This window comes from Rhinopithecus roxellana, chromosome 7 (assembly GCF_007565055.1).
Source record: "Rhinopithecus roxellana isolate Shanxi Qingling chromosome 7, ASM756505v1, whole genome shotgun sequence".
NCBI classification, from domain to species: domain Eukaryota; kingdom Metazoa; phylum Chordata; class Mammalia; order Primates; family Cercopithecidae; genus Rhinopithecus; species Rhinopithecus roxellana.
The window spans coordinates 26,903,128-26,918,146 of NC_044555.1; the positions used below are offsets into that span (position 1 = coordinate 26,903,128).

The 15,019-nt window shown below is 40.2% G+C and overlaps 1 protein-coding gene across 1 annotated transcript in view; it reads left to right on the forward strand.

The window, feature by feature from the left end:
• Nucleotides 1-15,019, forward strand: part of WNK3 (WNK lysine deficient protein kinase 3) — a 145,761-nt gene that overhangs the window by 29,126 nt on the left and 101,616 nt on the right. Inside the window, exons 5-9 of the mRNA XM_030933960.1 lie at nucleotides 3,546-3,634; nucleotides 7,314-7,533; nucleotides 10,858-11,152; nucleotides 12,348-12,541; nucleotides 12,637-12,786. Of these exons, the coding sequence (XP_030789820.1) occupies nucleotides 3,546-3,634; nucleotides 7,314-7,533; nucleotides 10,858-11,152; nucleotides 12,348-12,541; nucleotides 12,637-12,786 (948 nt within the window). The remainder of the gene's footprint in view (nucleotides 1-3,545; nucleotides 3,635-7,313; nucleotides 7,534-10,857; nucleotides 11,153-12,347; nucleotides 12,542-12,636; nucleotides 12,787-15,019) is intronic.

A 15,019-nucleotide genomic window follows, 5' to 3' on the forward strand; every position in this document is an offset into this window, starting at 1 on the left:
CTGATTTTTGTGGTATAAGTACTCCCACTATGGCTGATTTCAAGTTACCAGTGTGACCTCACTGAATGAAGAGTTGGGAAGAGATGCACTGTTGCACTCATTGTATGTTTATTTCTACCATGCAGATAGAGTAACTAAATAACCTCAAACACATAAATAATAGTAAACTGTAGTAAAATAGGGAGTGATGTTTTCAGTTTTTATTACTTTGGCTTTTTTTTGCTTTCCTTTTCTTTTTTTTTTTTTTTGTTTTAAGACAGGGTCTCACTCTGTCACCCAGGCTGAAGTGCAGTGGCATGATCACAGCTCACTGCAGCCTCAACCTCCCAGGCTCAAGTGATCTTCCCACCTCCCCGCCTCAGCCTCCAGAGTAGCTGGGACTACAGGCACGTGCCACCAAACTCGGCTAATTTTTTGTTTTGTTTTTGTAGAGACAAGATCTTGCTGTGTTGCGCAGTCTGGTCTTGAATTCCTGGGCTCAAACAGTCCTCCTGCCTCAGCTTCCCAAAATGCTAGGATTATAGGCATGAGCCACTGCACCCAGCCCAATTCAATATATTTCAGTCTTCTAGAATGGCTAGAAGCAAGGAGCAATCAGTAGATACATATGTGTATGTATGTGTATATATGTATATATATGAACATATATACCTGTATATTAATCTGTATTGTTTTTATCCTTAAGCAATAATAAAATATTGAGAGCACGTACCTCAAGCTAATTATCAGGTTCTAGGAATTCAATAACAAATAAATGAAGTCCAGACAATTCTAAATGTTTTTATAATAAACATATTATAAAAAGCCAACATATTGACTTTCTGAATCTGCTTATTTTATATTCTATTATCTTTTACTTAAGCGTTTTAGATTTAAAAAATAACCCAAGTAAGATCATTGCAGTCATTTAATAGAAAATTCCAAATTAAGCTGGAAGCAAAAAGATACAATGGAAAGAATAATTGTTATGGAATGAGGCAATCTAACATATACTTCTACGCCTGTCATGCTCCCTCAAAGGACACAGAATCAGAAAGCCCAATATTACACAGTAGATAAATCTGATGAAATTAGGAGTTAATTTAGTTCCTAAAATGTAGAAGCTTAAGACAGATGGAAATCTGAATTGTGATATGGCATTTTTAATGACTTTAATATAAAATAATAAAGTCACTATTCAAAAAATAGATGTATTAAAACAGCAACTTAAAGTACAATAAAAAATTAAAAATAAAAATAAATTTTAAAAAATAAATAAATTTTAAAAATTAAAAAAAATTGACCTGTTATTCTACCTATGGAAAAAGCCCTCTTTGACCTTCCCACTGGTATATCCATTTCTCAGCTCTGGGTAAATTATTGCCTTTCTCTGCTCCTACGTAAAAACAGTTCAGGAGCTGTAACTTAGAAAATCTAACACAAAATTCTTTTCTATTTATGGCCTTCCAAAATACGGGCCAAAACTAAAAACACATTCTAGCCTTATCTCTTTTTCTGAGCTCTTATAGAAATTTTCAAACATACTTGAAAATAGAATAGCATAATGAAGCCCCGTGTAATCATCACCAGTTTCAACAACAAACATTTTGTCAACCTTGTTTCAGCTATCTGCCCCCATACATATCGTATCCTGGAATATTTTAAAGCAAATCTCAGGCATCATGTCATTTCACCCATGAATTTTCCAGTTTACATCTCTAACAGATAAGAACCTTTAAAAAAGAAAAAATCGTGTAGCTCAGGCATGGTGGCTCATGCCTGTAATCCTAGTACTTTGGGAGCCCCAGGTGGGCAGATTGCTTGAGCCCAGTAGTTCAAGACCAGTCTGGGCAACATGGTGAAACCCCATCTCTACACAAAAATACAAAAAAAAAAAAAAATAGCTGGGTGTGGTGGTGTGTACCTGTAGTCCCAGCTACCAAGGTAACTGAGGTGAGAGGATTGCCTGAGCCCAGGAAGTCAAGGCTGTAGTAAGCCGAGATCATGCCACTATACTCAAGCCTGGGTGACAGCAAACTCTGTCTCCAAAAAAAAAAAATCATGTAATCATCCCCCCTAAAATACTCATGAATAATTCCTTGATATCAAATATCTGAAACCTAGTCCATACTCAAATTTTCAAAATTGTCTAAATGATGTCTTTTTACAGTTGGTTTGTTCAAATCAGGATCCAAACAAGGTCCATAGGGTAGGGTGTGCATGAGCTGGCTCATAACCAGCTCACAAATGCTATTACGTTTTCAGAAATTCTGCAATCCAATTGTTAAACGTGGCCATTTAAAATAAAACTAAATTATAAAAGTTTGCAATTAAATTACATTAAAAGCCAAGGTAGGCTGGGCACAGTGGCCCACACCTGTAATCCCAGTACCTTGGGAGGCCGAGGTGGGCGGATCACCTGAGGTCAGGAGTTTGAGACCAGCATGGCAAAACTACATCTTTATTAAAAAAAAAAAAAAAAAAAAAAAAAAAAAAACTAGCCAGGTGTGGAGGTGCATGCCTATAATCCCAGCTACTTGGGAGGCTGAAACATGAGAATCGCTTGAACCCAGGAGGCAGTGGTTGCAGTGAGCTGAGATCGTACCACTGCACTCTAGCCTGGGTGACAGAGTGAGACTCTGTCTCAAAAACAAAACAAAATATATGTCTCAAAAACAAAACAAACAAACAATTATATATATATATATAGAGAGAGAGAGAGAGAGAGAGAGAGAATTGGAATGTAGAGAAGCCTTTATTTTGAATTTTCAAAAGTTTTTAAAACTAGCATTAATTATTTTCTGATTTCAAAAAAATATTTGTTTATGGCTGGGCGCCGTGGCTTACGCCTGTAATCCCAGCAATTTGGGAGGCTGAGGCAGGCGGATTGCCTGAGATCGGGAGTTTGAGACCAGTCAGGTCAACATGGTGAAATCCCATCTCTACTAAAAATACAGAAAAAGTAGCCGGGCGTGGTTGTATGCGCCTATAATCCCAGCTACTCAGGAGGCTGAGACGGGAATTGCTTGAACCAGGGAGGTGGGAAGTTGCAGTGAGCCAAGACGCTGCTGCACTCCATCCTGGGTGACACAGTGAGACTCCATCTCAAAAAAATAATAATAATAAACTTGTTTATTATATTTTGTTAATTGGGATTATACTATATGTAGATTTTGGGATCCTATTATTCCCTACTTAATAGTACATTATGATAATTTCCATGTCATTAATTATTCTGAGAACATTTTTAATTTCTGTATATTGTCATGTATACCTGCAGGTCTAGATTTGAAAAACATACTATATATAACATAATATGTGTAACTTTGCCTCTGTTGTCAGAGGTTTAGATTATTTACAGTTTTTTACTGTTATTTGTAGACAACATCCTTGCCAAAAGGTTATTAAACTTACGTTCTCTCCATGTATATATACATATATATTTACAAATACTTCATTTAAAATTTGACTATGGTTTAGTGATGAAAATAATGTTTAATAAATGTCATGTTGACTTGGGCTTTCAGTTGCATCATTTGTTACTAGAAACCATTTTTTTCTCCTAGGGCATAAAACCAGCCAGCTTCAATAAAGTCACTGATCCTGAAGTCAAAGAAATCATTGAAGGATGTATTCGTCAAAACAAATCTGAAAGGTTGGTGCAATTGTAGCAAAATGACATAACTGAAAGATGCATTTTTCTCTTATCTTGCATTGGGTCGTTTTCTGACCTTTCAGTCATACTGAGTTTGACTTTTGAGTAGAAGCCAAACCATACTCTAGATTGAATTGTGTCAGTGCATGTTGTTTACCATTTTAGACTTGGATATCATGTACTGAATTTTTCTTGAACTGACGTTTGGGTTGTGTTTGTGTGTGTGTGTGCCCTTTGACAAGCTTTCATCACCTTCAGCCATCAGCTTAACAGTCAGTAGGCCCTCACAGGTTAATTTGCTTCTAACAGTTGAGAGTGGACAAAGTTATAAAAATTTGATTCTATATCCTTAGTGTCACGGTAATGATAAAGCTAATATGGATAGAAGAAATATGTATTCAAGAAACCGTATTCCACATTTATTTGTGTCACAATTTGCCTTATAGACAACTCCCATTACTCTTAGCTTTTGCCTCCCTTTAGGTTTTATTTCTTATTTTATTTTTAATTTATTATTATTATTTTGAGACGGAGTTTCACTCTGTTACCCAGGCTGAAGTGTAGTGGTACGATCTTGACCCACTGCAACCTCTGCCTCCCGGGTTCCAGTGATTCTCCTGCCTCAGCCTCCTGAGTAGCTGGGATTGCAGGTGCGTGCCATCACACCTGGCTAATTTTTGTATTTTTAGTAGAGACGGGGTTTTACCACGTTGGCCAGGCTGATCTCCAACTCCTGGCCTCAAGTGATCCACCCGTCTCAGCCTCCCAAAGTGCTGTCATTACAGGCGTGAACCACTGCGCCCGGCCTGCCACCCTTTAGTTTCAGCTTTGGACGGTTGCTGACTTTAAATTGGTAGGTTTGTCTTTTGATTTTTACTTCGTTATTGATGATTATTAGTAAAGATGATATGTCCTTAGTAGAAATTTTCATGGGATTATTGGCCATTTATTGATCTTTGCAGAAATATCTATTCAACTCTTTTGCCCATTTTTAATTGGCTTCTTTGGTTTTTTGTTGTTGAGATAGGAGCTTAGGCATGCTTTTAAACATGAGGCTGAAAACACTATGTAGAAGTAGCTATTTTAGTTCGGATTCTGATTGTTGTTTGTACAGCCTTTAAATATGTTCTATTACCAAAGAGCATTGGAGTACTGAAAAGGATTTATAGCATATTAGTATATTGGAAAAAGCACAGGCTTCATCATCAGACTTAAAGTCAAATCTGGACTCACACATAGCCTGTGTGACCTTGAGCCAAGTTAGTAATTACATAAAACAAGTATTATTTTGATGACTAAAAGGATAATAGGCTGAGGGTGGTGGCTTACCCCTGTAATCCTAGTGCTTTGGGAGGCCGAGGCAGGAGGATCACTTGAGGCCAGGAGTTCAAGAACAGCCTGGGAAGCAAAATGAGACCCTTGTCTCTACAAAATATTAAAATGAGAAAATTAGCCAGGCATAGTGGCACACGCCTGTAGTCCCAGCCCCTGGGGAGGCTGAAGTGGAAGGATTGCTTGAGCCCAGGAGTTGGAGGCTACAGTGAACTATGATTGTACTCTAGCCTGGATGACAGAGTAAGACCTTGTCTTAAAAACGAACAGGCTGGGTGCAGTGGCTCACACCTGTAATACCAGCACTTTGGGAGGCTGAGGCGGACAGATCACTTGAGGTCAGGAGTTTGAGACTAGCCTGGCCAACATGATGAAACCCCAGCTCTACAAGAAATACAAAAATTAGCTGGGTGTGGTGGTGGGTGCCTATAATCCCAGCTGCTCTGGGGGCTGAGGCAGGAGAATTGCTTGAACCTGGGAGGTGGAGGTTGCAGTGAGCCGAGATCTTGCGACTGCACTCCAGCCTGGGCAACAGAGTGAGACTCCATCCCAAAACAAGCAAGCAAACAAGCAAACGAATAAACCAAAATAATGTTACTGTAAATAATAAAAATTTTACAGTAAAAATTCACTATAAAACAGTAAAAATTTTTATTGGGAGGCAGAGGGCTTTACTTGGTTGTGCCTCCTTAAACACATTTCACTTTAGTCTTAGGGACGGGCACAGTGGCTCACGCCTGAGGCTGAGGTGGGCGGATCACAAAATCAAGAGATTGAGACCATCCTGGCCAACATGGTGAAACCACGTTTCTACTAAAAAATACAAAAATTAGCTGGGTGTGGTGGCACACACCTGTAGTCCCGGCTACTTGGGAGGCTGAGGCAGGAAAATCACTTGAACCCGGGAGGTAGAGGTTCCAGTGAGCCAAGATCACGTGACTGCACTCCGTCTCAAAAACACACACACACACACACACATCTCGCGTTAGTCTTAAAAGTAATTCATTTGAGCAGCTTTATCTTTTTTAAAAAAATCAACTTTATATGGAATGATGGCTTGTTCTATTTATGACACTGTCTTAGTTAAGTATTTGTCACTTGGTCACTAAAAATGTAGGGGGTTGAAAATCCTCAACGGGCCGGGCGCGGTGGCTCAAGCCTGTAATCCCAGCACTTTGGGAGGCCGAGACGGGCGGATCACGAGGTCAGGAGATCGAGACCATCCTGGCTAATACGGTGAAACCCCGTCTCTACTAAAAAAATACAAAAAACTAGCCGGGCGACGAGGCGGGCGCCTGTAGTCCCAGCTACTCGGGAGGCTGAGGCAGGAGAATGGCGTGAACCCGGGAGGCGGAGCTTGCAGTGAGCTGAGAGCTGGCCACTGCACTCCAGCCTGGGCGGCAGAGCAAGACTCCGTCTCAAAAAAAAAAAAAAAAGAAAATCCTCAACTTACAGAATATCATGCTGTGTATATACTTTTTCTGTTTAAGTAGTATAGGAAGAGGTCTCTGTAGACATTATGCAGTATATCAGTTTCAGCTCTCCCTGACCTGTAATACAGAGAGTTTAAATATTATGTATCTGTTTTAAGAGTTAGTAAAAGAAAACTAAATTAACTTATCCAGCTTGTAAACAAATATTTTGAAGCTATGTCCTTTGTTTCTCTTCAGAGATGGTTAATCCCTAATACTAGGCTAGGGTTGTATCCATTATGTGTATACTCTGGTCTAAAACCAGAGTTAAGTACGAAAACCACTGGACTTTGCTGAACCACATTAGCTTCACCCATGGCATTCTGTAAAGTACGCTGACTAGATTATTGATGGAGACAGTGACTTCTATTTATAACATTCGTAAAAAGAGTTTGAATTTTTAATATACTTTAGAGTTTATAAATCTGCAAGAGTTTTTGGTTCCCTTTGCTGAGAATCTACTGTTTGAGTCTGAGTAACTTAAGCCAGTGGCTTAGGGAAATTTGCCTAACATGTACTAAGCTACTCCTCCAGTTCTCACTAGGCATGATTTTGTGTATGTTAAACTTTGTTATTTAGATGTATTACTGGTTAATAATTCGTTTTTAATTGAAGTCACTCCGTATGCATGTTAGTTGGGATTTCTTTGCATCCCTGGTAATAAGTTGGATATAAGATTTTTTGCTGTTTTTGCTTCCACAGGATCTGTTAAAGAAAGAGATGTGGTTTTTATAACAAGGCAGATTAATGATTAAATTGATAGAAAATTTCAAATAAGTTTTTTGCTTTCATACAATTAATTTTTAGTAATTAAAGGGTCTACATCTTGCTATGATTGGAAGAACTGATAATGAGATATGTGTTTCGTTTATTAGGTTGTCTATCAGGGACCTATTAAACCATGCATTTTTTGCTGAGGATACAGGACTGAGGGTGGAGTTAGCAGAAGAAGATAATTGCTCAAATTCATCCCTGGCTTTAAGACTCTGGGTTGAAGACCCTAAAAAATTGAAAGGCAAACACAAAGACAATGAAGCTATTGAATTTAGTTTCAATTTAGAAACAGATACACCTGAGGAAGTAGCATATGAAATGGTAAGTTAATCATACCACTATTCCCCTCACCTCTTATTTTATCAGGGTTCATTCCTTTCTCCTTTTCATTGCTTTCTTTCCTCTCATTTTCTCCTTTTTTTTTTTTTTTTTTTTGAGACGGAGTCTCACTCTGTCACCTAGGCTGGAGTGCAGTGGCACGATCTCGGCTCACTGCAAGCTCCGCTTCCTGGGTTCATGCCATTCTCCTGCATCAGCCTCCCAAGTAGCTAGAACTACAGGTGCCTGCCACCACGCCCTGCTAATTTTTTGTATTTTTAGTAGAGACGGGGTTTCACCGTGTTAGCCAGGCTGGTCTTGAACTCCTGACCTTGTAATCCACCTGCCTCGGCCTCCCAAAGTGCTGGGATTACAGGCGTGAGCCACTGAGCCCAGCCTTCTCCTTTTTTCTTTAAATTGTTATGTGGTTGTGAACTCTATCACTATGACAGAGTACATTAAATTTGTATGTAGAGTGGAAAGAATAATAAAGCTCTACATTTATTAAGAAATAGAACATTACCATTAACTTAAAAGCCATCTGAGTGCCTCTCTCATTTGCATTTTCCTCCCTCATCACCATGAGTAATATCTACCTAGACTTTTTTGTTTTGTTTTGAAATGGAGTCTCGCTCTGTCGCCCAGGTTGGAGTGTGGTGGCACAATCTCAGCTCACCGCGACCTCCACTTCCCGGGTTCAAGCAATTCTCCTGTCTCAGTCTCCCGAGTTGCTGGGATTACAGGCGCCTGCCACCACTCCCAGCGGAGATGTGGTTTTACCATGTTAGCCATGTTAGCCAGGCTGGTCTCCAACTTCTAACCTCAAGTGATCCTTTCCCCTCGGCTTCCCAAAGTGTTGGGATTACAGGTGTGAGCCACTGTGCCCGCCCCTCTACCCAGAGTTTTGTGTTACTCATTTCTTTGTTTTTCATCATAGTTTACCTATGTAATGTATTGTTTTGTTTTGAAAACTGAATGGCAAGCATGCACCTAGCTGGTGGGAAGGGGCAGTATTGGTACAATTAGGTGAAGAGTCCCAGAAGAGGATAAGCTGAAGAGAATTTCTCAGTCATAGCGAGTGTGGCTTCAGTTTCCCTAAGAGTTTACAAGAGCTGCTTCTGGGGAAGTGAGAGGGTAAGGTTCTAAATGAGGCCAGGAAAATACACCCATGCCTCAGCATAGTCAGGGCACCGGCAGGGCTATTGTGCAGACCAGAAATTAGTTATCTGGTTACCATATGGTTTGATGGGAAGTGGGCCACTCTGACTCTTTGCTTCCAATCTCTCTGTGACCAGCCCCCACCCTCAATAGATCACAGCAGGCAACTTCTGTGGGGTGAAATGCATGTTCACACCTGCTCCAGGCAGCTGCAGTGCTGGTAGGAGGGTGTGCAGGAGCCGCAGCAGTATGTACTCAAAACCAGCTGAGTGTAGACCGTCTGAGCCAGGCTCACCTGGGCATTCTGACCTCAGATTAAAAAGAAGGATGGGGCAATGACAGTGGGAACTTGGAAATGATAACCTTTAACATGTCTTTCTGATCATACTGTTCTAAACTGGAATGATTATTTTGGACATCTGGTACACAACTATCACCCTGGCATTTCCCGTTACCACCTTCCTAGACTTCTCTGCTTCACTCCTGTGTTTAATTTTGAATTTCCTAAATTCCATGTCTTCAGGGGACATGGGAGTGGTTGGGTCCACTTTCAGCTCCTGGAAGCCACTCTTCAGTCCTTTCACATGTCTCCACCCCATCTTCAAAGCCAGCAATGGCATATTGAATCCTTCTAGTGTCAGCAGCTGGTAAAAGATTCACTGAGATAATCTCCCTAGATTAAGGCCAATTGTGCTATATATTATAGCAAACACAGTGATGGGAGTGATATATGCACAGGTTTGGGGATTAAGAGGGAGCATCTTAAAGCAGATTGCAGGACTGAGAATGATATGTCATGGTACCTCCTCAAATGATCTTCTCTACTGTTCAGCCTTTTTCCTCTGAGATGAGAAGGCAGAACCTTTTCTTCTTTTCTCACTCCTCTAATGCTTAGTAAGACGTAGTACTTTGCTGTTAGCATACTTGCCTCTGCCTAGAATGTTGGTCTCCACTCCAGACTTCTGCACATCCGTCAATAGTGTGCACGTTCCTTTTTTGGCTTTAATTCAGGTCAGAATTTACCTTCCAGGCTGGATGCAGTGGCTCATGCCTGTCATCCCAGCATTTTGGGGAGGCCGAGGTGAGAGGATTGCTTGAACCCAGGAGTTCAAGACCAAAGCCCGAGCAATATAGGGAGACCCCGTCTCTACAAAAAATTAAAAATTAGCCAGGTGTGGTGGTGCATGCCTGTGATCCCAGCTACTCGGGAGGCTGAGGTGAGAGGATCACTTGAGCCTAGGAGGTCAAGGCTGCATTGACCTATCATCGTACCACTGCATTCTAGCCTGGGCAACAGAGTGAGACCCTGTCTCTCAGAAACAAATCAAATAAAATAGAATTCTTCTGTGAAAACACTCTATTACCTCCAGAGATGCAATGTGCTCCTACTTAAAGACTTTTACAGCAGCTCATTTCAAGTTAAGTTATGTCCATTTCACACCACCCGATAGTGTGCTCATACAGGACAAAGGACCAACTTAGTCACCTGTATCTGGTGCCTAGTACTGCGCATATTGTAGACACTTAATGTTGCTGAATGAGGAAACCTTTTTAATCCTTCAAAAAACGTAATGGCAGTTCTAAATTACCTGTGATAAGACTGCATATTCTGAAACATCAAGTTTTGTTTGTTTTTGTTTAAAGCCTGAATTATTTTAACAATGCTTGGTAATACTATTGATATTTCTCATGCCAATTAGAGGCTCTGGCATTTATGTATGTCTTTGTTTAAGAGAGAATATAGAAACAGATTAACTGTTAATCTGGAATTTGGGGGCAGAAAATAACTGCTAGTGAAAAAAAAAAAGAAAAAGTTAAAATTGGCCAGGTGTGGTGGCTCATGCTTGTAATCCTAGCACTTTGGGAGGCTGAGGCAGTGGATCACGAGGTAAGGAATTCAAGACCAGCCTGGGCAACACAGTGAAACCCCGTCTCTACTAAAAATACAAAAAAATTAGCTGGGCGTGGTGGCGGGCACCTGTAATCCCAGCTACTTGGGAGGCTGAGGCAGGAGAATCACTTGAACCCGGAAGGCAGAGTTGTGGTGAGCCGAGATCGTGCCACTGCACTCCAGCCTGGGCGACAGAGCTAGACTCTGTCTCAAAAAAAAAAAAGTTAAAATCTTAAATGTTAAAGAAGTAGTTTTTGCTTAATGTGTTTTGTTTGTAGGTCAAGTCTGGGTTCTTCCATGAAAGTGATTCCAAAGCTGTTGCTAAATCCATTAGAGACCGGGTGACACCGATAAAGAAGACAAGAGAGAAGAAGCCTGCTGGCTGTTTGGAAGAACGCAGGGATTCTCAGTGCAAGTCTATGGGGAATGTATTCCCTCAGCCCCAGAATACAACATTGCCCCCTGCTCCCGCTCAGCAAACTGGGGCTGAATGTGAAGAAACTGAAGTTGATCAACATGTTAGACGACAGCTTCTACAAAGAAAACCACAGCAGCACTGCTCCTTTGTTGCAGGTAACACAGTTACAGCTCGTAAAAGCAAACACATGTGCAATTATATTCCCTAATCTTTATTTATTTTGAAGGGCAGTGGTCAATGGCCTATTCTGTTTCTTTTCCTTTTTGTGTATTTGCTTGTCTTTAAATAGCACTTCTGTGTTTCTCAGAGCATTCTGTTATCTATCATTTTATCAAGCTTTAGAAAACCCCCGAAATAGACAAGCCAGCTAGTTTCCTTATTTTAAAATTAAGAAACTGTTCTGTTAAGTGATTCTTCTAAGGTGCTAGTTGCAGAAGGATTATAATCTAGCATGTGGTTTTGTTTGGGGTATAAATAAGATGACCTTATTATCATTTTTGAGGGTCTAACATAAATCTTTTTTTTTTTTTTTGAGACAGGGTCTTGCTCTGTCACCCAGGCTGGAGTGCAGTGGTGCGATCATGACTCACTGCAGCCTCAACCTCCCCAGGCTCAAGTGATCCTCCCACCTCAGCCACCTGAGTAGCTGGGACTACAAGTGCATGCCACTACACCTGGCTAATTTTTGTATTTTCTTTTGGTAGAGATGGGGTTTCACCATATTGGCCAGGCTGGTCTCAAACTCCTGGGCTCAAGCCATCTGCCCGCCTCAGCCTCCCAAAGTGTTGGGTTTGTAGGCATGAGCCACCACGCCCAGCCACATAAATCTTTTAATAAAGAAAATTTAGAACTAAAGATAAAATTTATTCCTCAAGAAGGTTCAAGTATAACATTAACACAATTCCTCTAATTTTCTGCTGTCATGCATTTTCTTTTCCAGAAGGACATAGTATTTGCATAGTAATAACCTATTGTTCTACAAAGACAGTATTCTAGGTTATAGGAGAAAGAGAATATGACATATTTTGCTGAAATCCTTATGTCAAGTGTAGATTAGTTAGGGATATACGTGACATGGCCAGCAAATGGAGTTGATTTTTATCTGATTCTCTGTTTTTAGGTTTGCTTTACTAAGAAAATTTTAGTTATACCACAATGTCAACATTTCATTGCTTGATAAGAGTTTACATGCTGGTTTTTGATTAATGCTGTAGTGTAAATATTTTATTTGAAGCTATGTCAGGTTCTCAGAGTAAAAAAGCTGTTAAAGAAACACCATTACCTATACCATTTGGACATTTTGTGCTTCAAGTTTTCCCTTCTACCTGTTACTTATTTTCTTTGTTATAGGTGACAATTTGTCTGAGGCAGGAGCTGCATCAGTTATACATTCAGATACTTCAAGTCAGCCCAGTGTAGCCTATTCCTCAAATCAAACGATGGGCTCTCAAATGGTTTCTAACATCCCGCAGGCTGAAATAAATGTCCCAGGACAAATTTATTCATCTCAGCAACTAGTAGGACATTACCAGCATGTTTCAGGGGTGAGGTGAACTGTTATATTTTTAAATATATAATCAATGTACTTACTGTAAATGGGAAAGTTTATCTTTAATCTTTTTTCCCCTTATTTTAACAGTTACAGAAGCAGCCAAAGCTGACTCAGCCGCAGATTTTGCCTTTGGTACAAGGTCAGTCCACTGTTTTACCTGTACATGTGCTTGGACCAACAGTTGTTTCACAACCCCAGGTTTCCCCATTAACTGTTCAGAAGGTCCCACAGATAAAGGTAAGACACATTTTAGAGGTTCTGTATTCATTTAAATAAATTTAATACTGCCTAGATTTTCTGACAGGCAAAGGTTCTCTTTTATAAATTCATTATAGCTTAGAGAAAGGTCACCAAAAGCTAAAAGTTGTTTATGCTTTCCTTCACCCAAGACATTCCTCTTTTTGTGTGTGTGTGTGACGGAGTTTCACTCTTGCTGCCCAGGCTGGAGAGCAATGGTGCCATCTCGGCTCACTGCCTCCACCTCTGAGGTTCAAGCGATTCTCCTGCCTCAGCCTCCCAAGTAGCTGGGATTACAGGCATTAGCCACCATGCCCAGCTAATTTTTTGTATTTTTAGTAGAAACAGGGTTTCTCCATGTTGGTCAGGCTGGTCTCAAACTCCCGACCTCAGGTGATCCGCCTGCCTTGGCCTCCCAGAGTGCTAGGATTACAGGCATGAGCCACAGCACCCGGCCCAAGACATTCCTCTTAATGTGCCTAACATTGTGTAACTAGAATCTTGAGATACTGCTTGTATAATTGGAAAAGAAACAGAGAACTCAGTATATGTGAACAAAAGATTTATTTAGGACTGATCTCTTCCTCTTATTAATGATTATTTGTTCTTTGTATTAAACTTTTCCAGCCTGATTTGAACATGGAGGGATGTATGTTGCAGTTCATTAGAAATAGTATTTCATAGATTTTCATAATTTTTAGCATGTTCATCTAAACTCTTGTTTTGGTTCATGTTTATTTCTGTAGGAGAAATAAGAAGTGTTTTTGTCTTTCAGACTCTTAAAGTCAGCATTATTCATTTCTGACAATGAGTTAACAGTCTTTGTGTGAGTTTATATGTTAAGACTGTATCCTGGTTCCCTAGGTTATGGATTCTGGATGCATGGTTGCATTTTTCTTTGCCATTACCCCGTTTTCTCCCCTCACCTCCCACCATACCTTGCATTTGTCTTCCCTCTCTAGGAGTGAGATGATCTGATAGCTACTAGCTAACAGAGAATGCCTGGTTTAGCTAGCTGCTGGTGCATCTTTTAAGAGATTAGTATATTATCAGTTCATCATCAGACTTTTAATGATTACCACCTTCTGGGGATATGAAATAAAATAAACATGATCCTTGCCCTCAAAGAGCTCAGTCTTATAGGGGAAAGCATGCATGTACTTGACAAATGCCAGATGCATTTAAAATCTGCTAGGGGTAGATTTGATTTGATATAGTTGAAGGTGCCAGATATTTGGCTAGTATTTATAAGTGATATGGTGCCTATTTATAATTGAGCTCATGTGGGAGTTTGATTTGCCTCTTTCTAATCCTATAATGCAAAGTGTGTTGAATGGGTGTTTAAATTTAACTTAGGTTCAATTTACATAAGCATACAGGTATGTGTATTTTAAAATGTGTTCCAAAAATTTAATTATCAAAGTGTTACTTGCTTATTTTAAAATAAAGCCCATAAAGTTATGAAAAAGAAAGTGAAAAATTACTTGTTATTTCTCCAGCTAGTGACAGCTCATTGTTTTTTTGTTTTGTTTTGTTTTGTTTTTTTTGAGATGGAGTCTCACTCTGTCGCCCAGGATGGAGTGCAGTGGCGCGATCTCGGCTCACTGCCACCTCCGCCTCCCAGGTTCAAGCGATTCTTCTGCCTCAGCCTCTCGAGTGCTGGGACTACAGGCACGTGCCACTATACCCAGCTAATTTTTTGTATTTTTAGTAGAGACAGGGTTTCACCGTGTTAGCCAGGATGGTCTTGATTTCCTGACCTCGTGATCCGCCTGCCTCGGCCTCCCAAAGTGCTGGGATTACAGGCGTGAGCCACCGCGCCCGGCCGACAACTTATTGTTTATGTTTGAGGTATAGCCTTTAGATTTATCTTTTTTTCTGTGTACACATGTATAACTTTGTTTATATATATATACGTGTATATCACATATATAACGATTTTTTGTAGCCTGCCCTTTTCACCTAATATATAGAAGCCACATAAGCAAGAACTTTGATTATATGGGTCTTTTTATGAGCATGGTACCCCAAATTCTAGGAATTATTGCAGCCAAATCGGTATTTATTTCTGCCAACTCTCTCCTTTCTTCTTGAGAGAGTATCTATATTCATTTTAGGAATGATACTGAAATCCTTTGAGCTTTCTCATGGGACTTCCACTGTCAGGTGTGTGACGATGTCAGATTCGGATACTCAGAATCTCTGCCAGGGTTTGAATGAGTTACACAGTAAA